The sequence below is a fragment of the Bubalus kerabau genome, chromosome 6, assembly GCF_029407905.1.
Source record: "Bubalus kerabau isolate K-KA32 ecotype Philippines breed swamp buffalo chromosome 6, PCC_UOA_SB_1v2, whole genome shotgun sequence".
Taxonomy (NCBI): Eukaryota; Metazoa; Chordata; class Mammalia; order Artiodactyla; family Bovidae; genus Bubalus; species Bubalus kerabau.
The window spans coordinates 91,756,913-91,784,060 of NC_073629.1; the positions used below are offsets into that span (position 1 = coordinate 91,756,913).

At 39.7% G+C, this 27,148-nt stretch overlaps 1 protein-coding gene across 3 annotated transcripts in view; it reads left to right on the forward strand.

The window, feature by feature from the left end:
* USP24 (ubiquitin specific peptidase 24) overlaps positions 1-27,148 on the forward strand; it is a 154,032-nt gene that overhangs the window by 108,981 nt on the left and 17,903 nt on the right. For all 3 annotated transcript variants that reach the window (XM_055585778.1, XM_055585780.1, XM_055585781.1), the window contains 19 exons: positions 2,090-2,281; positions 3,241-3,358; positions 5,518-5,662; positions 8,130-8,249; positions 8,887-9,012; positions 9,643-9,741; positions 10,711-10,793; positions 11,171-11,312; positions 11,534-11,653; positions 12,326-12,546; positions 13,078-13,202; positions 14,251-14,392; positions 16,133-16,283; positions 17,258-17,353; positions 18,234-18,337; positions 18,770-18,883; positions 23,517-23,613; positions 25,942-26,058; positions 26,441-26,533. In XM_055585778.1, the coding sequence (XP_055441753.1) occupies positions 2,090-2,281; positions 3,241-3,358; positions 5,518-5,662; positions 8,130-8,249; positions 8,887-9,012; positions 9,643-9,741; positions 10,711-10,793; positions 11,171-11,312; positions 11,534-11,653; positions 12,326-12,546; positions 13,078-13,202; positions 14,251-14,392; positions 16,133-16,283; positions 17,258-17,353; positions 18,234-18,337; positions 18,770-18,883; positions 23,517-23,613; positions 25,942-26,058; positions 26,441-26,533 (2,405 nt within the window). The remainder of the gene's footprint in view (positions 1-2,089; positions 2,282-3,240; positions 3,359-5,517; positions 5,663-8,129; positions 8,250-8,886; positions 9,013-9,642; positions 9,742-10,710; positions 10,794-11,170; positions 11,313-11,533; positions 11,654-12,325; positions 12,547-13,077; positions 13,203-14,250; positions 14,393-16,132; positions 16,284-17,257; positions 17,354-18,233; positions 18,338-18,769; positions 18,884-23,516; positions 23,614-25,941; positions 26,059-26,440; positions 26,534-27,148) is intronic.

Genomic DNA, 27,148 nt, shown 5'->3' on the forward strand with positions numbered 1-27,148 from the left:
GCCAAACAGACATTTCTAAATCTGACTTAATATATCTGAGATAGAAACAATTTTATGATTATTGTTTGAAGTTGAATTTTATTCTCTTGAAAATATTTTACAATAGTATATAACCCCATGTACCAATTAGCTCTTCTCTATAATATGTCCAACCATTAACTTATTGAGATTTGTTGATATTTAAAATTGTCAAAGGCTCATATTTTAATCACACTGATACAGAATTGTTAGGAAGAGTCTTTCTCTCCATTACAGTCAATTCTGACAATTTGGAAGGTTTGAAGGAAAGAAGGAAGCACTGTTGTGATATATTGAGAGTAATAGAAGTGAGTGATGGAAGTCAGGCAACTGTTTAGTGTTAGGTGACTTGCAATATCATTGTTAGAAACACTGTTGTTAGAGTGTTTAGATTTTAATCATCTGTACTTACTCTTATATAATGCAAATACACGTTGGAATGCTCTGAATTTTAGTTGTTCCAATCAAGAGTTTGTTAATTTTATTTCCTACCCTTTACACAAATCTTATAGGGAAGATTTATAATAAATAAATATAAATAAAATGAAATTCAGGATCAACAAAAGCATTGATTGGAAAAGAATGTCAAGCTCAGGAGGTTAAAAAAATACCTTTGTATATATGCAGAATTAGGTTGTGAGTTCCTGGAGGACAAAGGTAAAAAGGGAATCACATTTCTTCAGTTGTTCTCAATACCCTAGAGGAAGAAACAGAATGGTTTCTCAAAAGAAACACAGAACCTAAAAGAAACTTAACACAAAGGTCTTCAGATAACAGACACATAAAGGGAGAGCGACTAAGAAACCTCAGCAGTATCTCTAAAGCAGACACCATCCTGGGTTTCATGAGTGCCCCTCAAAAGCTGAGGACAGAGTACTCTGAGCACTGTGGTGTCATTGGTTTTGTTGGAACCTGAGATAATGCAGTCTGTGTCTTCATTCAGGAGTAAGACCTATACTGTCTAGAGGAGTGAATGGACTACATGTCCATATAGCCTGGCACTGCATATTTCAACCAAGCTTCCGGTGTTGAATTAGGCAGCAGCCCAAAAAGGTTTGCTTTGTGGCTTAGACTTGCAGAGGGTATTCTGTTTTGCTGCTTGAGAACTGGACTCATGAATTGACTGGACACGTACATCCTCAGAATGCATGAACAGGTTATTAGTGGAGGCCTTTTCTGTGCCATTGAGCCATCGAGTAAGGGATTCAAGATCCCTTCATTGATACTGAGGGCAGAATGGGAATATGTTTTGAAATGAGCAGTCTTTGCCATTTTTGGAGTATTGTCTTATGCCAGTGCCCATCCTAGGCCCTTTACGCACAGCACCCTGCAGTGTAGGTGATAGCCCCATTTTGTGAATGAGGAAACCAGGACACAGTGTCCCCTGAAGTATCTTTCCATCTCACCCCACGGGGCCCTGCGTGCCTGTGGCCCCAGTGCACCAGGAAGACAGTTTGATCACTCCCACTCTCCCTGCTAGTCCCAGCTTCCACTATGGAATCTTATTCCCAATCCTTGTTTGGAGGGGAAAGCAAAATACTGAATTCAAAGGAGCAGAGTAGTTCTCTCAAGGCTGGCTCATTGTCTGGAAGCCTGGATCCTGCCGCCCGCTGTGGACCCCTCTCCTCCACAGAGCTCACCACTCCCTAGGCGTAGGTAATACTCCGAGACCACTGGCGTTCCTCTCATCCCTTGACTGACCACTTCCTGCTCTGGCAGGGTTCCTTGCCTGGGACATCTGCTCACACCCACCAGACAGGAGCTTCTTCAGAACAAGGATTGGCCCCTTCAGCTTGTATCCCCAGCATGAGTACCATGACCCACAGAGGATGCACTCAGGGCCATTTGATCTGTGACTGAGAGGAGGAGGCAGGGAAGGAACAGACATGTATGAGCCTTCGTAGTCCCCTGGGCAGTTGCTGTTCATCAGTGACGATTTCTTTAATCTGTGAGATGAAAGATTGAGACTTGTCTCTGCTTAACTATTTTAATTCAGGATTTTGACTCTATGAAAAGAAATTCTTCTTTCAAGATGGGATGTTTTTTGTTTTGTCTTGTTTTTCTATCTTAGCCTCAGAAATGGAGCAGTTAAGAATCAGCCCAGCTACCATGCTTGAAGATGAGATTACCTGGCTGGATAACTTTGAACCCAATCGCACAGCTGAGTGTGAGACCAGTGAAGCAGACAACATCTTATTGGCAGGACACTTACGGCTCATTAAGACCCTTCTTTCACTCTGTGGGGCAGAAAAGGAAATGCTTGGTAATTATTACTTCATCTTATCATGTGACAGAGTACCTCAGTGCTCAGGTATTGCCATAGTGTTGTATGAAATTGGGAACATAAGACAGGTGCTAAGTGTTCCATAGAGAACCGACCCTTCAGACAATAGGAGATTGTCTGGAATTTTAGTGGATAACCAACATAAGGTGTATTTATCTGTGTCATTAAACCATATAGAGAATTTTATAGTGTTCAAAATAGCTGGATCATGTAACAAAAAAATAATAAATCATAGATGTTTCTCTTTTTTACAGTTACATACTTTATAAAATATAGTCCATTGTGTATCTTACCTCTTTTACAGATTATTCTTGTCTGGAGAGGCAGGCCCCAACCACCACCCCCTGGGTGGTGGGATACATATATAATTTGTAAAAGCATATTCAGTATTATAAATTACATTCAGAAAACAAATCAAAATGTTGATTATCACTTCTATCACACAAACTAAGTTCTATAAAAGTTTTCTTGGCTACTGGGGATACATAGAAAAGAGTGATCCTAAACCAGGGTGAGATGGGGCGCATCATTTTTACCTGAAGATTTTTACAGTTTCAGACCTTTTATGTGGACTGCCCCTATGCCCAGAGTAAAGTACATTATTCACCCAAACTATCTGCCTTGTGGTGTTCTTGGCGTTTATGTTCCTTAAGTGAAAGTGTAACTCCTTTCACTGTATTGTCAGCTCTTAAAGGAAGGTAGCTGCACTTGTCTATCTTTGTATCCTGTTCCCAGACTCTCCCACCCATCCCCACCCTGCTGCCCCACAGAGCTTTGCCAGGTACTGTAAGTGCTCAAAAAATAAGCATCAAGTAGAGTGAGTGTCCTGCCACTGGGTGGCCGCAGGAGCCTTTGCTGCTCTGATATGAAAGTGCAAGACAGGATCTTTGAATTAAATGTGTGTTCATCCTCAACATGAATATTATGCTCTATTCCAGGTTCATCACTCATTAAACCATTGTTAGATGACTTCCTTTTCCGAGCTTCTAGAATTATTTTAAATAGTCATTCTCCAGCTGGCAGTGCCGCCATCAGTCAACAGGACTTTCATCCAAAGTATGGAAAATGCACGTTGTGTTCAGTTTTGGTAAAAATTCTAATTCGAAACTTTAGTCCAAAAAGATTTTCTTAACTTGGAGTCTGTCTTCCATCTTGTGAGTGTGTGTAGCTTGTAAGATACTACCCTCTGTGTAAAGAAATGCATGTAAGGGGCTTAGGATAAAGCCTACTGGCACACAGTATTGCTGAGCAAGTATGCTAGTACTGATACCATCATCAGGATGGAAGAGTAAGAATGTTAACTTGATCAGTAACAAATTCCGAGAGAAACTGAGGTTTTAAGAATTGCTTCCAGAGTAAATTAGGCTCTGAGTCTTGAGGGAGTCTGTGAGGAGAAAAGTGTTGGTGCTTTAGTGCATGAACCCTGCAATTTGCTGAGTATTGACTGTGTCCTGATAATTAAAACTGATAGTGATTTACTACAGTGGTAATTTTAAAATCCAATTTTGTATCAGTTTTTATGGGTAGAAATTTGGAAGATCTTTCACAGTGTTGACCCTGCATGGGTGCTGTTTCTGCTCTTGGAGAGAGGAGGACCCAGCTACAAGCTGCCATCTTATTTGCTCTCAACCTAACTTACTTTGTTCTTTTCTCATGAAAACCAGAGTTAATTGAGGTAATCCTGAAGAAACTGAGGATTTGGTATTTAACCAGTGAAAAAAATTCCCATACAATTTCAGTAATTATTGAAATGGGCAAGGCATAATAAGCAATATTTTATGAACTCTTAAGAGGTGTCTTATCATGTATAGATTTATCTCTATCTAGAAATTCCTCGTTAGCAAAATCTGTTTTAGGTAATCTTCATTAAAACTCTCGGGGTGTCCTTCACACTGTGACCCCAGTCCTTACCCCTGCCCTAGTCTTGTTCTGGAAGATTTGGTGCTCGGTCTGCGAGAGTCTTTTGTTAAAGCAGTGGAAACACGTGATTATCTCAGTTTTCAGTGAACAGAGAAAACAAATCTTCAGCAGTTTTCACTGAAATGTTTTTTTCATGAATCCTTCCATTTGTATTTATTATTATAAAAGTAATACATCCATCAACAAGGAGTTGATTTTAAATCATATACAGTACCTTGAATAGAAAAGGAAACACTCTTTCATCGCTCCCTGGTGTACTGAATGGTGTTCATTTATCACAGTGACTCACAGCCTTTTCCCACCTAAATTCTAAAGCTAGCAAGAGACTTACACGGAAACTCTCTTCACAAGTAATACTATTCTTGTATCATACCAACAAAAGAACTTCCTAATGTATATATAGATTTATATAATGGTACCTTCTATTCATTCTTTACCTGTCCTTTGCAACCCAGAAATGCAATGCAGTTAAGAAGCAGAGGATAGTGCCAGGTCCATGGCCTGTATCCTCAGTGCCTGATGCAGTTCTGATCTCCATGCCCTTCCCCCCTCTTGAACACATCTCCTACACTCCATTCCATAATTGTTTCTCTCAGAGGTTGGATGTCCTCTTTTCTGTGTATCCTTCCTAACCTGCGACCTCCTAAGAAATGGAAAGTTGACTTAGGTGACAGTGAGAAATTACTGTCCATCCCCCAAATGATTTCTGCTAAAGGGGAGTAGTAAAGAAGCCTTTGGTTTCCTGCAGAATGCTTGCTAGTTATCTTTCACTGTCACTTTATAAACACACTGACTTGGCAAGCTATTTCTGTCTCCACATTTTCAGCAAAATAGAAAGTTGACTAGTATCCTTGATGTTTATGGGCATCTGTTCTGATTTGTATAGCTTTCTGCCATGTAGATATTTGAATTTCATATCTACAAAAACTTTTCTTCCTACCTATTTTGATTGAAAGATAGTTGTTTCCATGTTATTTTTCGGTAAAGTTTTCAGACTCTTTATATTCTTGCTAATCCATCCCTTAGATAAGAGTATTCTGGAGTCATAGTGGAAAGATTTGCTACTTGATCATCAGGCCAAGAAGATATTTAGCTCTAAATCATAATCATCCTTCCTCGGTTCATGGTCTCTCCGTTTGTTACCTGATCGCCTCCCACTAGATTCCTGGGTTCTGACTTACCCCTGTTTTAGAGATTGCACCGCTTATATTTTCATTTCAAATGTTGGTTTAATTTAATAAGCGACTTAAGTAAGCTATTCACTGTTGAAATTCACTTGTGTCTTTTGTTTTTAGGTGTAGTACAGTGAATAGCCGATTGGCAGCCTACGAAGTCCTTGTCATGCTGGCTGATAGCTCACCTTCAAATCTTCAAATTATTACAAAAGAACTACTTTCTATGCATCATCAACCTGATCCTGCTCTTACCAAGGAGTTTGATGTAAGTTTTCTAGACCTTGATGCACTTAATTTTTTTTAGAATGAGCTCTTGTTTAAACATAGTATTTTAAAATTATGCTTGCATTATCCTAATCACAAAGAAAGTCAGTGTTATTCCTTTGCTTATCGTGTTCACATACTCAAATTAGCTATAATCTATAGTGTATTATCCTAATACATTACTAAATGGCACCCTTTTAATTAAAAAGAAGACTTTTTAATTTTTATTTTTTATTTACTTACTTATTTTTGGCTCCTCTGGGTCTTCGTTGCTACACAAGGGCTTTCTCTAGTTGCGGCCAAGTGGGGGCTACTCTAGTTGCGGAGCGCAGACTTTTCATTGCAGTGACTTCCCTTGCTATGGAGCACGGGCTCTAGGCACGTGGGCTTCAGTAGTTGTGGAACATGGGCTCAGTAGTTGCAGCTCACAGGCTGTATAGAGCAGTAGTTGTGGCTCACGGGCCCAGTTGCCACTAGTCCCATGGAATCTTCCCCAGACCAGGGATCGAACCCATGTCCTCTGCTTTGGCAGGCAGATTCTTCACTGCTGGGCTACAAGGGAAGTCCCGAAAAAAGGGACTTTTTGACATTTGACTTTGACATTTTTGACAATTTTTTGTCAAAAATTGACATTTTTGACATTTGACTTTTGACATTTTTAAGTTAAGTGGTAATTAGTCACAGTATAAACTAGCATTTCAGCCTATTTTTTGAGAAACTATGCTTGGTGCAGTGACAGGCACTAGGGCTACAAACTCAAACACTGGCTCTGGCACAGTCTAGTCTGTGTTCACTTAAATTCAACTAAGATTTATTGAGTTTACCATGCACTGAGGCGCTGTAGGCTTCTGGAGCTCAAAAATGAAGATATGAGTCCAGCCTTTAGATAGAGGTATATCCTGAATGCTCTAACAGAGGCACTTTGACACCAGATGGTGGTATTTTAGAACCCTTCTTAGAAATTATAGCATTTAAAATAGAGCCCTTCACAGTAGTGAGCCAATTGAGGCAAGGTAGGAAGGTCATTTCAGACAGGAGAAGCCATGTCAACATCTACAAGAGGAAAACGAGCTGCAGATAGATGCCCTGGAGCACCAGACCAGGAGCAGGAGGACACTTAAGCACCCTCCACGAACATGCAGAGGCAACCTCACCCCTTTGGACGCCTGAGCTGAGTACTGTGAAGCAGGCAGGGAGAGAAGTGAGAAGAGGTGTTCTAAATAGAGGCAGTAGTGCTTGCAAAGTGAAATGTGTGCGTACACTGGGAGCTGTTTTGGTATGAACTGTTTAGTTTATAATGCTTATTTTATGCAGTGCTTTAAGTTTTACATGCATTTAATAATCAGGTTAAAATGACAATCTTACTTTAGTAAGCCAGGGATTATATCAGCATAATCAAGAAAATATTTGTCATATAAATACAGTTTTAGCACTGTTATGAACCAGTTTTTTCTTGTTTTGCAACTTTTTTTTTAATCTGTACTTTGGACTACAAATAAATTACACTGTTAATTAGATCACAAAAATCACCTTGCTCTAAGTATATGTTGAATGTTAATGAAAAGTATATGATGTTTAGCAATTCCTTTCAGTCCAGAAGACCTCCAGGGTCTTGTCAGTTTGTTAGTTATTACATCGATCCAGGTACTTGATAATGCAGATAAAATATGGTTCTGGTCATAGCATCCGCACCAAATTCTACTCTAATCACATTGCAGAGTGTCACTACAGTACCCTTTTTCACTTGGAGAAGTGCCATGTTGAACTTTATTCAGGATGCCTCTTCTAAATTATTTCTACCTAGAAAAACACTGTGCTAGAATCTGCATTGTTACAAAACATCCTTAAGTAAAATGCTACAGTATTTACATATTTTTTTAATTGCATGCTTATTAGAAGAAATTCAGTAGAAGAATGTTACCTTCTCAGAAAGTAAGAGAAGGAGTATGAGCCTTCCTTGACCATCCACACATGTTAGGATTCTTCGTAGTAAATGCTTCACAGAACCCTTCCTACTTTCCAAAGTACTACCTCAGTTTGAAAATATGTATCAATATTTTTAATTAATGTCTACCCTGCTATATAATGTAAGCTCCTTGAGATCAAAGACCAAATATATTTCTGCTCTCTCATATCCCTGGCTTCAGGGTATTCTAAAGAAGTATTTGTTGAATGATAATGAAGTGACTAAATGCATGACTACATAGTGAATATGCAAATACATGCTTCATATATGGGGGGTATTTTAGGAACTAAATGGAAACAGTAAGATAGTCGTTTTAGAATTGCATTGCATCTGTAGAGATGCTTTGTGGACATGGGTTTGCTACCATAGCTTGTTGACACACTGGATGAATACATTTGCAAGTTTCTCTCTTTTCCTCTGGGATATCTGACATAGCTGTGAGGAAGTCTGCTAGTGACCAAGATACTAACTCTGTCTCAATGGTTTCTACTTGCTTTCCTAGTACCTTCCCCCTGTGGATAGCAGGTCCAGCTCAGGGTTTGTGGGGCTGAGGAATGGTGGTGCTACGTGTTACATGAATGCAGTCTTCCAGCAGCTGTATATGCAACCTGGTCTCCCAGAGGTGATTTCCTTCCTCTTTTCTGTTTAGTTTCATAAATGTGTATGCCTGAGAACTCTTCCATATTCATATATTGCATTTTGGGGTTTACTAAAACTAGACCCAATTAGAGATTCTGTAGTAGCTTCTGAAGTCTGTATAGATGACGTTGTTCATAGTCATAAACTTTTATAAATCTGCTGAGGTCTCATACTGCCTGTTTGACAGATGAATTTGACCTAATGAGATTTTTTTAACTCCTAAAATTATTCTCAAATTCTATCCCACAAAGCTATTAATGTTTCTCCTGTTTTAGAAATATTTAGACTCTATCATTTGCACTTTGTAATCATCTACTAGTAGGTTATGATATAGCAGTAAATAGTTTTGAGAATATTCTGTGTCATTATGTCATACTTATTTCTTGCAAAGATCCTGGTATTATTGGTTTCGGTTTTTCATAACCGAATGGAAGCTCAGAGATGATTTGTTCATTATTATACTAGCTAGAAGTGTTAAAGCTAAACATACGCAGAGTTGTAGCCACAGATAAACACACATGTCATTCTGAAAGAACAGTGTGGGTACTTGGAGTATAGAAATCAAGGTTTTCTGAAAGTGGTTGAATATTTCTAATTTAATACATTTGATTTCTTTTTAGTCATTACTTTCAGTGGATGATGACACGGACAACCCAGATGATAGTGTATTCTACCAAGTGCAGTCTCTCTTTGGGCATTTGATGGAAAGCAAACTGCAGTACTATGTACCTGAGAACTTTTGGAAGGTATTTCACCCAGTAACTCTTTAGGTTGAAAGATGTTAGCTATTTGGAATGTGGCTACATTCTTTCTCTAGTGATAACTGTCTCTTCTTTATTAACTCTAGACTAATGCCATTGCCAAGACCTATAAAAGAAATATCTTTACCATTCTTCTTCAAGTGATTAGAATGTTGAGAATAGTCATTTATATAATTTCTAGAGATTTGCTAGTCTTAATTGTTTGGGCTGTTTCCCCTTATTTTTACTTATCTGTTTGAAATATTTGTTCAAATTATTCCTCTGAACATATGCCAGTTTCACTAATACCTCTAAATAAAGAATATCTTTTAAAGCATTGCTGTACTATGGTTTGCCTTATATTTCCCCCATAGGTTGGATAGTTTCTAAGAAAGAAACTGTCTGTTCCTTGACCTTAAATCTCACCCTATATGGTTTCATACGCTTATTACTATAAAGAGACTGTGGAAAAACATAGATGGCTGAATGCAAGCTAATCTCACATCAGTAAAAACTTTTATATCCTAATAGTGAACTTGATTTTTAGAAGCATTTAAAGACTCTTCTCGCATTCCTTTTCTACCATATTCAGAAATTGCTATTTTTCCTTCAACAATGTATTTAATTGTTACATAGATTTTCAAGATGTGGAACAAAGAACTTTATGTGAGAGAACAGCAGGATGCATATGAATTCTTCACCAGTCTCATCGATCAGATGGATGAGTATCTCAAGGTAGAAAAAATTTGCATTTTTCCCTCTCATTTCTCTCAAAGTCTAGCATGAGAACAGTGCTTTAGAATTTGGGATTACAAATCAGAAAGTGATTATCTTTAATACCACAACTGTAATTCGTTTCATCTGGGTTTGAATATCAAAATATACAGAACACACTATAGATTATAGATTTACTTTCTTAATTCATCTGACACTTGTATATAGTTCTTAACCTATATCCCATAATAATAACTATTTGTAGCTACTCACTATGTGTCTGCATTGAAGTAACCTTGCCTCAGAGCAGTGCTGCTCTCAGCAGTGAACCCATGGCTCCGCACAGAGCTGTCTTGGTTTGTCAAAGGGAATGAAAGAACCAAACTCAGAAGTTGTTTGTGGTTACGTGACCCAGAGCTTCCTACCTCTACCCAGTAAAACCTGTCACAAACTTCCTAAGTGGTGTCGCCTTCTAAGACACAGACAGCCTCCCGCCACTGCCAGCATTACCTCTCCTCTCATCACAAGGCACAAGTTACCTGCTTCTTTAAAAAAAATAATGTACAGGGATTTCTCTGGTGATCCAGTGGTTAGGACCCTGCTTCTACTGCAGGGGGCCCAAAATGAAATAACTTATAAATTTGTAGCATTCTATCCACAAGAAAAAAGAAGAAATCATGGAGAGTCACTACTAGCGTGGTAACTGTGGCAAGGGGGGGAGGACTCAGACGATCATGGAGAGTGCCATCCTTGTGTCAGTGTGGCCGACGGCCCTGCTCTTCCTCTTCTGATTACTTACGTTACTCTGACCGTGGGCCTACGGGTCGTAACTCTTTCATTAGTTCCCAGCTTAAACTACCAAGCCGACTAATTTTATTTTGTTGGGTAAATTAAAATCTATGCTTTAGCTTAGGTCTAAATAAAATTCTGTATAAACAACCTGAAAGTTCTAAAGGTGTCAACTGAAATTTTAACTCTGTATTTCAACAGAAAATGGGGAGAGACCAAATCTTTAAGAATACTTTTCAGGGCATCTATTCTGATCAGAAAATCTGTAAAGACTGTCCTCACAGGTTAGTAAAAATAACACTGACATCAAAAAAATAACCATCATCCTTTTTGAATAATTCTTCTAATATGGTGTAGATTTTTTATTCATTGAGAGGCTTGCAGATGTATCTCCTAATAGATCTATATATGTTTTTTGAATTAAATTTCTTTGGCTTCATTTCTAAAGTTTCTTTGTTGAAATTCTTAATTTTAAGCAGTTCTAAGTGGTCAAAATTTGGCATTTTTATTTGGGAGTTTACTTTTAGAAGGATGAGGGAAGGTATGTGTTAATTACACTGATTATGAATGTAGTTCTACGTTTAGTCTCAAGTATTGTGGTGCTTTCAAGATTTTTTCATTCCATTGTTGATCATGGTTTTCCTGTTGTTTGCTATTCAAGATACGAGCGTGAAGAAACTTTCATGGCTCTCAATCTAGGAGTTACTTCCTGTCAGAGTTTGGAAATTTCTTTGGACCAGTTTGTTAGAGGAGAAGTTCTCGAGGGAAGTAATGCATATTACTGCGAAAAGTGTAAAGAAAAGGTATTACATTTGCCCTTTTAAAAAAATAGGTTTAATTTGTTATTCATGTTTTATGTTTTACGTAAGATCAGCTTTAACCTCCTGTTGTTATTTCCATTAGATTGTGTCATGACTTGTGTTCACACAGATGGGAAAGTCCTATACAAATCAGTGACCTCTGTATTAATTACTTTGATGTTTTATCATCTCCATGGAAATAATTGAGTTTTGCTTCTCTTTAGAGAACAACAGTGAAAAGGACCTGTATTAAATCGTTACCTAGTGTCTTGGTCATTCATCTGATGAGATTTGGATTTGACTGGGAGAGTGGACGCTCCATTAAATACGATGAACAGATAAGGGTAACTTTTGTTTTCCTGATTTTTTAAATAACCATTATTACTACACTGTCTTTATTGTTTCCTTTTCTGTATTTTCAAATTTCATTTAAAGTGTGAAACCTTAGCTTTCTGAGAAGTACACAGCCCCATGTCTTAAGCTGCTAGTGGCACAGGCAGATCTCTGGACAATAACCTTCATATCTAGAAGGCATCCTCGTGACAGAGAGGAGGCCTTTCCTTAGTGCTCAAACAGGAGACTACTCATACTTTCCCAGACCTGTGAGCCACTCTGAGATTGTGTGCTTGAGCTGGAGGGTGTTGCTTGCTTAAATTAGGAAAACACATCCCTCTTGTTTGTGCAGAATTCAGTGGGTGTGGCCCTGTATGTTGCTGCTGCTGCTGCTGCTAAGTCGCTTCAGTTGTGTCCGACTCTGTGCGACCCCATAGACGGCAGCCCACCAGGCTCCCCCGTCCCTGGGATTCTCCAGGCAAGGACACTGGAGTGGGTTGCCATTTCCTTCTCCAGTGCATGAAAGTGAAAAGTGAAAGTGAAGTTGCTCAGTCATGTCCAACTCTTCGCAACCCCATGGACTGCAGCCTACCAGGCTCCTCCATCCATGGGATTTTCTAGGCAAAAGTACTGGAGTGGGGTGCCATTGCCTTCATTAATGTGCTGTTTTTGCTTTTAAATAGTTTCCCTGGATGCTAAACATGGAGCCTTACACAGTTTCAGGAATGGCTCGCCAAGATTCATCTTCGGAAGTTGGTGAAAACGGGCGAAGTACAGATCAAGGAGGTGGAGGATCTCCACGAAAAAAAGTTGCCCTCACAGAAAACTATGAACTTGTGGGTGTCATTGTACATAGTGGGCAGGCGCATGCGGGCCACTACTATTCCTTCATCAAGGATAGGCGGTAAGTGGTTCTCACACCACTCCACCCCTCCAGCAGGCTCTCCTCCTGCTGTGCTTTTCCTCTCCTCTGCTCCCCCGCCCTCCTCCCGCCCTACTGTGCCCCTCCCCTGCCCCCCCCCCCACCACCGCTCCCCCTCCTGTGTCCCTCCCCTGCTCCCCCTCCCACCCTCCTGTGTCTTTTCTGTGCACACTCCATCCTCCTGTATCTCTCCTTCACCCTTGCCCTCCTCTATCTGTCTTCTGCTCCCTCTGCCCTACTGTTACTCACACTTACCCTTAGGTAGAGCAGAAGCTTTCACATTGCTCTTTGATCTTATTTCCCAAATTGGATTTTTAAAACTTGTTGCAATTGTTTTATCCCTTTATTCTGAAAAGTTGTTTAAAAAATTGAAGTAACTTTTGCTATGTTTTTCTTAGGTGTTTTCAAATGGTAATTACTGTCTGTATTTATAGACAATACATAGAGATGAATGCTGGGGATGGAAGTTTGACTTTTTAACCTCATGTTTGTTTTATCAAATCTGCACTCTAGGGGATGTGGAAAAGGAAAGTGGTATAAATTTAATGACACAGTTATAGAAGAATTTGACCTTAATGATGAGACCCTGGAATATGAATGCTTTGGAGGAGAATATAGACCAAAAGTTTATGATCAAAGTAAGTTTTTACAAATGTATATTTTCCATTGGTTTTATTTTTTACTTGGTACTTTATTTTTATTGGTACTTTTCTATCAAATTGAAAGCAGTATTTTTTATATAAAAATAGAACCAATTTTATTTATTTATTTTTTTTACTTACAGCTGCTCTAGCCATATAGATCCACAAACTCCTTGATAGCCAGAGTGAGAAGGTTCAAGCTGCTTACAAAATTTTTCTTAATTTTTTTGATTCTTTACAATATTCCTAGGGTAAGAAGTAAGTTAAGTGTGAGAAATGAATATTAAAGAACAACTTGAAAGAATTTCAACCTTAAAAGTAGTTTCAGAAGAAGTAGTTGTCCACTAAAATGTTCAAATTTCCTTTTCACTTACATAGAGGTATATGATTAATAGAGAAGATATTACTAGCACCTGTGTTTTTAAAGCTGTATTTGTTAGTGTGGCAAACGAATCTTTCCACAGCCCCTGCCCCCAGAAGAAAAAACACAAAAGTACTTGACAGAATCCCATCAGAATTTACTATTTGAAGAAACCTTGGCATTTTTTATACCTGACTTCAAAATAGTCTAGGGGCATTTAAAATTTTCCCCCTGTGTGAGATCCACAATATTAGATCTTGATACCAGACCATGGTAGTCATGTATCTAAAGGTAGCAACCTTTATCAGCTGAATGTAGTGTCACTGCCAAAATTTACGTGGATTTGGCTGTTTTGTGCAGAAATGGTTAAGTGAGGCCAATTATAGCCCCAACCTGTGCCACAGAATTTACTTTCAAATGTGACTTGCCCTTTGATTGCATTTCAGCTTGCCTGGGAAAGCTTGCCTTCTTTCCCTTACTCCGTTACCATACAGCTCCCTTACTCCCTGCCCCCCTGGAGTGCCGTCTGAGTGACTTTAAGTCTCACTCTAAAAAGACACGCACTTTACTTGCACTTTGCATCTAACGAATTTAGTAAGTACTTACTTGCTGGATTTGTGTTTTAAATTGTCAAGAGAAAATTTTTTATTTACAAAGAGTTTTTCCTGTTGTCTCATTATGAAGCGAACCCCTATACTGATGTACGCCGAAGATACTGGAACGCATACATGCTCTTTTACCAAAGGGTGTCTGATCAGAACTCCCCTGTGTTACCAAAGAAAAGTCGAGTCAGCGTTGTACGTCAGGAAGCCGAGGACCTCTCTCTGTGAGTTTCTCCTCTGTGTAGTTTGCTGTGTGATTTCAGTAGGTGATATTGTGATCTTTAGAGCATGCTCTTTGGTATTTAAAGGTAATTAGCTTAAGTGAAAGAAAGTAAAAGTGAAGTCGCTCAGTCGTGTCCGACTCTTTGCGACCCCATGGACTGTAGCCTACCAGGCTCCACTGCCATGGGATTTTCCAGGCAATAGTACTGGAGTGGATTGCCATTTCCTTCTCCAGGAATTAGCTAAACTAAAGAGAAATTCTAAAAAGTAAGTAAGGAAATCCCTCCATCCCCCGTCTGTCTTCTCACTGCTACCTTGGCAAGTTGGGAAGTAACCTTGGTGGTTACTTCCTTGGCAAGAAGTTCTTTGTATTTAGAAACATGGACAGAAATTATTTCATTTTAGAATTGAGATTTTTAAAACAAATGGGACCTAATTAACCTTAAAAGCTTCTGCACATCAAAGGAAACTATTAGCAAGGTGAAAAGACAGCCTTCAGAATGGGAGAAGATAATAGCAAATGAAGCAACTGACAAACAACTAATCTCGAGGATATACAAGCAACTCCTACAGCTCAACTCCAGAAAAATAAATGACCCAATCAAAAAATGGGCCAAAGAACTAAATAGACATTTCTCCAAAGAAGACATACAGATGGCTAACAAACACATGAAAAGATGCTCAACATCACTCATTATCAGAGAAATGCAAATCAAAACCACTATGAGGTACCATTTCACACCAGTCAGAATGGCTGCGATCCAAAAGTCTACAAGTAATAAATGCTGGAGAGGGTGTGGAGAAAAGGGAACCCTCTTACACTGTTGGTGGGAATGCAAACTAGTACAGCCACTATGGAGAACAGTGTGGAGATTCCTTAAAAAACTGGAAATAGACATGCCTTATGATCCAGCAATCCCACTGCTGGGCATACACACTGAGAAAACCAGAAGGGAAAGAGACATGAGTACCCCAGTGTTCATCGCGGCACTGTTTATAATAGCCAGGACATGGAAGCAACCTAGATGTCCATCAGCAGATGAATGGATAAGAAAGCAGTGGTACATATACACAATGGAGTATTATTCAGCCATTAAAAAGAATACATTTGAATCAGTTCTAATGAGGTGGATGAAACTGGAGCCTATTATACAGAGTGAAGTAAGCCAGAAAGAAAAACACCAATACAGTATACTAACGCATATATATGGAATTTAGGAAGATGGTAACAATAACCCTGTGTACGAGACAGCAAAAGAGACACTGATGTATAGAACAGTCTTACGGACTCTGTGGGAGAGGGAGAGGGTGGGAAGATTTGGGAGAATGGCATTGAAACATGTAAAATATCATGTATGAAATGAGTTGCCAGTCCAGGTTCGATGCACGATACTGGATGCTTGGGGCTGGTGCACTGGGACGATCCAGAGGGATGGAATGGGGAGGGAGGAGGGAGGAGGGTTCAGGATGGGGAACACATGTATACCTGTGGCGGATTCATTTTGATATTTGGCAAATCTAATACAGTTATGTTAAGTTTAAAAATAAAATAAAATTAAAAAAAAAAAAAAAAAATCTCATTTATTGAGTGCAGTTTATGTCCAGAACCTAGTACTGTGCCAGCACTGTCTGAAAGGTTTTTTTTTTTAAGTCCTATTTTCTACGAATTTGCATTTTAATACATTGGATCAGGAAACTGTACAGTTTATTTTTAAATCTAATACGTTATTTATGTCTCTTAGGTCAGCACCATCTTCACCAGAAATTTCACCTCAGTCGTCTCCTCGGCCCCATAGGCCTAACAATGACCGACTGTCTATTCTAACCAAGCTGGTGAAAAAAGGTGAGAAGAAAGGACTATTTGTGGAGAAAATGCCTGTTCGAATATACCAGGTAAGAACTGTATAAAAAGTTCTAAGGGAGAAAACCCAGATAAATGTCAGAATCTTATCTCATGGGTCCAGAGCTACTGTTGCCAGCCTCTTGTGGACATAGCTGTGTCCAGAACGTCTGACACAGTGACAGCCTAGCACAGTGTCCTCTGACCCACCTTGTCCCAGAAGCGGCTATGGACTCGGGGTTGACGAGCACCGTCACCCGCCTGCTGCGTGCTGTGGGTGCCCCCTGGAAGCAAGGGGGAGGGAGTGGGCAGTGCAGAAACTCATTGCTGAAATTAACTTATTAAATCTGGAAAGAAAAATAAGGCTCATAACCTTTGAGTAGAACTAATAATAACAATGATGATTATCAGTTATTGAATACCTACCCTGTGCTACATGCTTAAATCCCTAATTCTTAAAACACTCTTGTGGAGTAGCAGGTTTTATTCCCATTTTTCAGATGAAAAGGGGGAAAAGCTCAGAGGGGAGAAATAATGCTGCCAGTGTCACAGAGCCAGGATTTAAATTCAAACTGTCCCATTACCCTGTCCAGACTTTATACACTAAGTAATCAAGAGCTAAGTAGCCAGAATCAAAAAATTTAAGAGAAATATGAAGTCTTTGGTAAAAAAAAAAAAAAAGGCAAATTAAGCCATCTGATACATGGAGAGCATGGAGTTGGTTGTATTTGGAAAAACTCTTAATTGTCCCTTTCTGCTCAAAGTAACAGATTCGAATTCACTTGTCCTTCACATGGTGGTTTTCCTGAATTTCCCAGAAGAATTGGGTTGTTTAGTGAATAATAATTCACCTTTTTACAACTCTTTTATCTTTGAAAGTTTTTCCTCTCTCCTTTTTAAAAAGTTCAAAGCTTGAGATAAGTATTTTATGAACCTGTTTTACCCTAACTTATCACTAAAAATATCTTCTACATATTGAATAATTTTACCCTGTTTCTTAAAAATAATTAACACTTTTCTTTTGTAGATGGTGAGAGATGAAAACCTCAAGTTTATGAAGAATAGAGATGTGTACAGTAGTGATTATTTCAGTTTTGTTTTGTCTTTAGCATCATTGAATGCCGTAAGTACTAGTCGGAGTTTTACTAGAGAAATTAGAAAGAATCATAGTTAAAAATCTTTCCACTAAAGCAATCAGAGGGTTTCCTTTGTGGCTCAGCTGGTAAAGAATCCGCCTTCAATGCAGGAGGCCTGGGTTCGATTACTGGGTTGGGAGGATCCCCTGGAGAAGGGAATGGCTACCCACTCCAGTATTCTGGCCTGGAGAAGTCCATGGACAGTCCATGGGGGTCGCAGGGTCGGACACAACTGAGTGACTTTCACTCACTCAAAGCATTCAGTGACTTATCCTTATTCTTACATGTTAGCATTTAGATTATATGCCCAAAAAATTCTCACAAATGTGTCAGTTACTGAGTGATATTCAAATACAGGCCGTATTCAAAATGTACAGTGCAGATTGTGAATGAGTGTGGCTTTCCACTTCTTGGCTTTTTAAAGTGCTTTTATTATATTTTGTAAAGAATTTAATAGCCCTAAGTGATGTAAATGGATATTGTGCTGTGAGGAGATTGATTATTATAATTTGTAATCAGACATTAGTAGTCTCCAAGTGCTTCTTTTCCTAGAGTACCATGATCACCATTTGCCAATAAGGGGAAGACTTTCTTAGTCTGTTAGTAGATTACTTAACATCTTGTGGTCTAAAGGCTCTATTTTGAGAAGCCTTCATGTAAGAAATGCAGACGATATCTTTCTTAATCTTTTTAAAATTTAACTGGAACATTTTCTATAACAAACTGGCTTTATTTTTCTTACTTGTATTTAACTCTATTATATGTATTATTATTGTTATAGATCTTGTTACTCAGTTTGTAACAATGCATATTAATCTATAAAACTGTGGGGAAAAAAAAATCTCTTTTTTTCTCCCTCTCTCACAGACTAAATTAAAGCATCCATACTATCCTTGCATGGCAAAGGTTAGCTTACAGCTTGCCATTCAATTCCTTTTTCAAACTTATCTACGAACAAAGAAAAAACTCAGGTAAGAAATGTTATGTTTTCACAGTCTGTTCTGCAAAAGGCATTATTAATTAAACAGAAGTTGAATTTATAAATTCAGATACTCAAAAATTCAAAACATTCTTTTCAATAGTTGAAGGCAATTTCTAATACATTCTGATGCTGAAGACATTTTTAAGGAATTTCTAATCCAGGAGGAAAGATGGAAAAAATAGAAAAAGAAATAACTGTGGTAGAAGTTTTAGATGCTGTTTACCTTTAGAACCTGGGGAAAGCTATATCCAGACCTGGGGATTGAACTAACTATCTGTGTTAGTCCAGCAATCATTGAATACATACTTATCCTCCACCCTACTCCTGAGAAAAGTTAAAAAAAATTTTTTTAAAAAGTGAAAGACACTCCATGAATTTATTTGCCGGGCTATCTAACATCACTGTCTTTGCTTTTTTAAAGGGTTGACACTGAAGAGTGGATTGCCACTATTGAAGCATTACTTTCAAAAAGTTTTGATGCTTGTCAATGGCTAGTTGAATACTTTATTAGTTCTGAAGGACGAGAATTGATAAAGTAAGTGTCAGTATCTTGTAGTTGAAAGAAATTTGTTTCTCTTCCAGTGATTTAAGGCTGAAGTTTCTTGTAACGCTTTGTGTTTCAACTTGAAATTATTTTTCTGGTTGGAATCCATTTTAAGCAGAGAGCCAGTTGCTCAGAGGCAGGCATGTCTTGAACCCCTGTCACTCAGAGGATTCTCAAATACAAGTCTGTCCCCTCAGGGACTCACAGTCTGGTGTCAGATAAAGATCAGCAGTCCTGGGTTACTGCACAGTAATACCGCAGTATTGCTTATATGTTTGGATTCTGGCTAAAATACTCTTTTTCAAAAATCTTTTGATGTGTGTTACCTGTGATAGTATATTTACTTGTGTATCTGTAGTTAAAAAGTAATTTTGTTTTTCAAGATGGTCCAATCACTGTGAATGTTTATACCTTACTCCCTCTCATTCTCGTATCCTCAGAGAGTTCAACATTCCTATGGGGATTGCAGCGAGCACCCTGATTTCTCAGTGTCCAGGCTCCTTTATCCCCAGGGACCTCCTCCTTCCCTCTGCCACAGCTGTCCTGGCTCACCACCCTAGCCAGGGGCCTTGCCTCAGGCTTCACTGAGGCACAAGTCTAGCAGATGAGCAGCAGCCCACCATCCCCTGTCACGAGTTACACACCAGCCAGTCTCTTCCCGTCTCCTTTCCTCCTGATGGGATGGAGGAAGTGTCCTCTCGCCTCTCAAAATGAATCTCTCTACATGAGCAAGGCTTCTCAAGGAAGTTGGTTCTTTATCATTCCAGCATCTTTATCTTCCAGAATTTTCTACCAGGTCACTGCTGTCAGCATACAAATACACTCTCATACCTCTCAGCCTAAAGCAGACCACAGGGAATTCAGAAATGCACTCCTTTCTCACAGGGAGTTCGTCATCCAGTGGCAAGTTAAGATCTAGAAACTCTTGATCCCATTTCCCCTTCATCTGTAGGTCTGAGCTTCTAACATTGGCCCATTTAGTATCTCCACCTCCCCCTAGTCCAGTGTACCTCATACAGCAACAAAAGTGTTCCTTTTAAAACAAGGTAGATCATGTTACTTCTCTGCTTAAAATTTCTTCAGTGGATTCTGATTGCTCATAATAAAACCAAAATCTTTACCATAATAGAACACAAAAGGCCTCCCTTGAATGTGGGCTTTGCCTGTGTGTTTCACTATCCTCCTATCTTAGCATTCACCGGCTTGTTGATTCCTTGAACACACTAAGCTCTTTGTTCTGCAAAGACCTTTCTGCCTATTGTTCCCTCTACCTAGAACAGTTTACCCTCATCTCTGCATAGCAAACACCTTCTCACCCATCAGATGGCAAAGAGGATGTTCACTCCGGACAGCCCAGTTTAAAGTAGGTCCGCCCTGTGGGTGTGCTCCTTTGTTTTGCCTGTCCCCTCTAAAGACGCCAGCTTCTTGACAGCAGACGCTATGTGTGTTTGATTCCCTGCTGTACACATGGAGCCTGGCAAGCCTAAGTGCTCAGTATGTGTGTGTACATACACGCATACAGTTCATAAAGAAAGAATAAATCAATGTGTCTTTCAAGTATTTTTGCCTGTCCTTTTAGAATTTACTTTAAAGATAATCTTTCACCCATTTTTCCAGCTCAATTCCAAAATATCCTCCCATCAGGATTCCTGAGTATTGTGTTAAGCAGTAGAACATCATAGACCCATCCATTTGAAAGGAATATGGCAAAATATTTATTTAACTCCCTTTTATGTTCAAACAGGCTTGCTCTTAAATATCTCCAGAAAAACTCAGTAACTTCCTTTGAAAGTGTGATTTGGTTTCTTAGAATTCCTACATGGTAAAAAGAATCTTAGTAAATTACCTAATCTAAATTTTTTCTGACATTTTTTAGAGTTTATTATATTTTGTCCCTTTCTTTATAAAACCCAATTACTCATCATTATCAATTGCTCTGATTTCATTATTTGAAGAATTAATATTTTCTATTCTCTTTTTTCTCTAATTGGGTTTCCCTGGTGGTTCAGACAGTAAAAAAAAATCTGCCTGCAACATAGGAGACCCAGGTTTGATCCCTGGGTCGGGAAGATTCCCTGGAGAAGGAATAGCTACCTACTCCAGTATTCTTGCCTGGAGAATCCCATGGACAGAGGAGCCTGGAGGGCTACAGTCCATGGGGTCACACAGAGTTGGTCACAACTGAGCAACTAACACTTTCACTTCACTTTCACTTTTCTCTAAATACTAATTTCTTTAGCACTTTTAATACAACTTAAGTTGTCAGTGTTACAACTAAAAGAATAAATATGCACTATATTAATACCTTAGTGAACTTGAAGAGGCTGTTATCTCAGATCAACCCCTCCATGTAGTCCTCTTCAGGGGAGATTTTTAAGTGTAATTATAACTGTAAAATACTAAACTAGAAGCTGTTGCTGCTGCTGCTGCTAAGTCGCTTCAGTCGTTTCCGACTCTGTGCGACCCCAGAGACGGCAGCCCACCAGGCTCCCCCGTCCCTGGGATTCTCCAGGCAAGAACACTGGAGTGGGTTGCCATTTCCTTCTCCAATGCATGAAAGTGAAAAGTGAAAGTGAAGTCGCTCAGTCGTGTCCGACTCTTTGCGACCCCATGGACTGCAGCCCACCAGGCTCCTCCGTCCATGGGATTTTCCAGGCAAGAGTACTGGAGTGGGGTACCATTGACTTCTCCGAAACTAGAAGCAAATACTGCTTTTAAATTGATCTAAAAAATTACTAACCTGAAGGGTACTTTACATCTTTGAAAAAAATTTTTTTCCTGTGGAAATTTTTAAACATACAGCAAAGTAGAGAGCCTGTACCTGTCCCCAGCTCAGGTTGTAGCATTTGGCCAGTCATGTTTACTTATTCCTATTCTACACATTCTCATACCTTTATTCTCTGAGGTATTTTAAAGTAACCTTCAGACATCATTATTTCATTCTAAATTTTTCAGCATATATCTCTAACAGGTTAAGGTAAAAAAAAAAAAAAAAAGTAAACACTTTACCATCGTCACTCCAAACAAAAATGGTAATTCCTTCATATCATATCATCCTATACACAGTCATGTTCAGATTTCCCCAGATGTCTCAAAAGCGTCATTTTACCATTGAATTTGTATAAATCGGGATCCAAATGAGCTTCCCATGTTGTATTTGGTGTGTATGTCTCTTCCTGTTCTTTTAATCTGTAATCGTTCCGTATCCCCACCACTTTTTCTGTCATGCCATGTATTTGGGGTGAGATGGATCATTCGACCTATAGAGTTGCCCGTATTCTGGATTTCTTTGCATTCTCACAGTGCTTCCTAATGTCTGTGATAGGTAATGTGGAGCACCCCCATTAATGTTCTTCCCAAAAGAATTGTGCCTGAACCTAATCAGACCCCTAGGGCCAAATATTACAGAAGTAAACTTTCCTAGAGTTATCACTTAGAACCTTAGTGGATGGTGGACAGCCTTTGTGTCGGGTTCACATTAGGTAGCTAATGCTTAGCATTAACAGTTACCTGGAATGAGCAGAAGTGAAGCAGCCTTGGAAAGCTCCTCTCTCATCTTCCTATGGGGAGAAGGAGGGCAGGGCTGTCAGCTCATCCTGCCCTCAAGACGGAGACGTGGGCAGCTTTCACTGCTGTGACTTGAAAGAACGCCTCATCTGGGCAGTTTTGACTTGGGTCATCAAAATTATGTTGTATTTAAATCTTGCTCATGAAACAGTGAGAATTTTCTGTTAAGAAATATTAGAAATAGTTAAGTTTTCACTGTGCTGATTATAGTAAAGGTTGTCATGTCAGAGTGCGTGTATGAAGCAGAGAAGGGCTCACTGCATGTGGGAATGCATGCAGTTACCCCGTTGCTCTAAGGTAGGTAGTTATCACTCTCACCCAGCCCCAGGGACACTGATGGTGCCACCCACGCCCCCGCCCCTCCCCACCACCCCCACCACACCTGAGGCTGCTGCATCTACCACCTCGCTGTGCAAAGGGTTGGGTTAGGTCATGCCTTTTCAGCAAACAGTGTAGTGTCTGGACGTATCAAATATAATGGACATGCCTGGTAAACCTTAACTGCTCTCGTTGTCATCATCATAGGAGAAGAAAGGAAGGGAACAGAACATTTTCAGCCTCACGTGCTTCTAGGAGGACCACATAATAAGTCAGAGTTGGGAGAGCAAAGGAAAGGGAAGTGAAAATCGGATGGCAGTGTAGGTGAACAGAGGGTTTAGGAAGTACTGTGTTGACTGAGAACTCTTAACTAGTATCCTATTCTGAGAAATCGAAGGGGTGCCAGGGAAAATTACTCCTGAGTAAATGGAATTTATAAAACCTTAGGTTCTTTGCTTTTATATCTCTTGAAGTCCAAATTTACATTTATACAGATACTCATCTTAGGGGGAAAAAAGGAAGAAACAGAAAAAAAATCTAACTTCCGAGTGCAAAGGTCTCATTTTTCCTCTTTCATCTTCTTCCTCTCTCACAAGGGCCTGTGTGTGCCAACACTCAGGAGACTTGAACTGACATTTTGGAGTAATTTTTTCCTTGGATAGTAGGTGGGACCCGTGTTGGGAAGGTTGGGTTATAGAAATCTGTTTTGCTTTTTTACACATCTTCCTCTCTGTGTTAGGATTTTCTTGTTGGAGTGCAATGTGAGAGAAGTACGCGTTGCTGTGGCCACAATCCTGGAGAAGACCCTAGACAGTGCCTTGTTTTATCAGGATAAGGTCAGTCTCATTTTCTAAATACTGTTTACACATTCTGTTTTTACCAAATGTTTTAAATTGCACATAATAAGAAAAGAAGCCTAGGATTAGAGTCTGGTAACTTTCCACATAAAAATGCATGTTCCGTGAACTGACGTCCTGATCAGTGCCAGGCTGGAAGGCGTTCTGTCCTCTCTTCCTCAGATCCCAGACATCAGGGTAGGCTCAGAATTCAGATCTGCTTTGATCTGTATCTGGGCTTTCTGTCTAGAACTCTTCCCTCTCAAAGTCTTCTCCCAAGAGTTTGTGTTCAATCTCTCTGAGTAAAGACCAGCCTGAGTCTAGAGTCTGTAGTCTAGACCAGCAGTCATTTTGAGCCACCCCTGGCTTTGTCTCTTTCCTCAGGAGCTATGTTCATGATCTGAACCTTCATTTGGCAACGAACCAGACAGTGCCATCCATCCAGGGGCACTGGCCACAGTAGCTCCTTCTTTGATCTCTGTTATTCCCTAATGCTTGTTCCTGTTATTCTGAATTTCTTCCTCTTCCTAACCCTGTTTTCTGTAACATATTTTCTTCTAGTTCACAATTCCACACATGCTCAAACAACATGGTATTTATTACCATTCTCAGTTTCCCCCAAATTTTAAGTCTTAGGGACATAAATGACATGAGTCTGATTATTCAATCTGTTAAGTCCTAGCAAATACAGCAGTAACATCCCAAGTTTGCTGTTTCAAACAGCTGACACTACATGGAAAACTTTGAAAAATGTTGTATTCAGAATGAATTGGCTCCTTAAAAACGTTGGTTGGAGGCAGTGTTTCAGTGAGCTAAATGTAAATTCTAGGAATTGTTGCTTCAAATTCAGCTGTTGGCTTTACTGTTCAACCCTGAGCAAGTCCTTGCAGGAGGCCGTTGATGCAGTCCCAGCGCATGGCACCCAAGCACTTAGTTCCTTCAACATTCCTGAGCCAGGGCGCTCTATTTGCAGACAAGTTTCAGTCCAGGATGGAGAAGGAGGTCAGATATACTCTTCAGGAAGGACCTAGAAGAAGAACACTGTCCGTCTCAGTTCCAAGAATCCTAAGAAAGGGGAGGGAGGTTTGCTCTAAGGCAGTGGCTTTCAGTCAGCTTATACAGCAGAACCATTCTTCACAAAACCTTACTTGGTTGCAGAATATTAAAAAATAAGTCATTGGGAGCTGCCTAGGACAGCTTGGATACCGTTGCTCTGAAGTACCCTGTGGAAGTTCTCTGAGATAGTTAACGTAAGAATGTTCTCCCGCTCCTGCTTCCTCCCATGTACCAACCCAAACAAAGGATAAAGGCAGAATCAATGCAGTCTACCTACAGATGGGGTCAGGCCATAGCGCATCACCCCACCAGCCTCTAAAAGCAGGACTGCAGGGGGAGGAAAGTGAAGGGAGTGGTGGAGGACGTAAACCACTGGCCTCAGTAAATTCCACTTGATACTCAGCTGTTGTTATATTATGTCTATTTTCCCCCTTAATGGAAATGGTGCCACTTGCCACCCACTTTATATTGGAAAGCACTTTGAAATGGAATGCTACATGCATGGTAGATTTTACTGTATTTATAATGAGCATGACAGGATGGATGGGAATATTTCAAAAGTCTATGAGAGCCTTCTCCAGAGGAAAGGAACTGACAAGAGTAGTAAGCCGGGTCTCAATCCTCAGGTCACACATGGATTTCCAGGGACTTGTCCAGAAACAGTTGGGGTGGGAGGGGAAGAAGAAGCAATGTGATAACCAAAATGGTTTCTAAACAAATAAAATGTTTTTCAAAGCTTTCCATGAGGCGTCAGCGGGCTTTCAAGTAAGTTCACAGTTGAGTTGATATTACCGTTGTCATTCTGTCAGGCTGTTGCTCTCCATTTGCTCCATTGGCTTGGTTCCTAGCCTCTCTGCCTGTGTCTGTGTTTTTTATTCTTTGCATCTGTGATTATGTGAAGAAGTAGCAAAGTGGAGGGAGGGATTCAGAAGTGTTTCCTCTAAAACCCCTGCCTTTTTTTTAAAAGACAGAAAGAACTGGGCTTTTTAGAAAATGTGACCATTAGGCAGTGGAACCATGCCCTTGAGTCTGAAGGCGAGGAAGCAAAACTAGGCTTTTCTTTCATTATTTCAACAGTTCTACCAGTCTTCCTGGAAGATCAAATTGATAATTCTGTTTCTGCTCTCCAAAGCATAAATCCATCTGAATCTGAGACTGGATTGTATCAATCAGACCTTTCCTTTTGTTCTTATGGTGGTTTATTTCAGGTTAATCCTATTACAGATGTCCATCTTACATTCTTTTTCTTTATGTAATTTCTCCTCTAACCAGTTAAAGAGCCTTCATCAGTTACTGGAGGTACTACTTGCTCTGTTGGATAAAGATGTCCCCGAAAATTGTAAAAACTGTGCTCAGTACTTTTTCCTGTTCAACACTTTTGTGCAAAAGGTAAATGATTTTTTTTTCCACTAGGGATTTATAGTCTAAAGGAATTTTATATATGCAAAACATTTATATTGGTCAACATAGGACCTATATGATATAATTTTACAAGTGTTCCTTTTTAAAAATCTTCAATTGTGTTATATTATTTGTAAGAATCCAGCATAAGTAGGTGGGGGTGATTTCTTATTGTTGGAGCAAGAGTCTGCATTGAAATGAGGGGCCATTGTGCAGCCCCACAGGGCTGTTAGGTTTTCAACAAGTACTTTCTATATGTAAATTGTGGCATTTAAACACTTTCTACTTAAAGCTTCTCTCTTGGCTGTATTTTTGGAATAGCTTTCTATCTGGATAAGAACATAATTTGTCATTCTGTTTCTTATGACAGCAAGGGATTAAGGCTGGGGATCTCCTTCTGAAGCATTCTGCTCTGCGACACATGATCAGCTTCCTCCTCGGGGCCAGCCGGCAGAGCACCCAGGTACTGCCTGCTTTTCCTTCATACAGCCCAGTGACCTGGCCACGGTTTTGGTCATAGCCACAGTGTCTCTCTTTGTAAGTTTCATCAGAGTTCAGGTACAACAAGTGCTGTATAGCTTTTAAAATTCTTTGGAGTTTAGTTATTTTTACAGCCTCCTCATAGAATTTATTTTAAATGCCATAACCAGTGGGAATGACTAACTCAGACATCAGTCAAAATATGAAGTGCCAAGTGTCCTAGGAGGAAAGATGGGTTCTGCCCGGGGAATTCAAAAGCCTTCAGAAAGAGTGACACGGGTCCTCCTCCACTCACTCTCTGGGACTGTGAGCAAGGCCTGGTGGAGGTGCTTACCTGGGTGCTGTCACAGGCCATTATTCACATGTGAAGTTGAACCATTAAGTGCTGAGCAACGTTGCTGCAGATGTGATACTCATATTCAGAAAATGAAAGGGAAATGTTTTGGTTTTTTTTTTCTACTATTTTTGGAATAGTAGAGTCAAATATACTTCACTTTTCACTTTCATGCATTGAAGAAGGAAATGGCAACCCACTCCAGTGTTCTTGCCTGGAGAATCCCAGGGACGGCGAAGCCTGGTGGGCTGCTGACTATGGGGT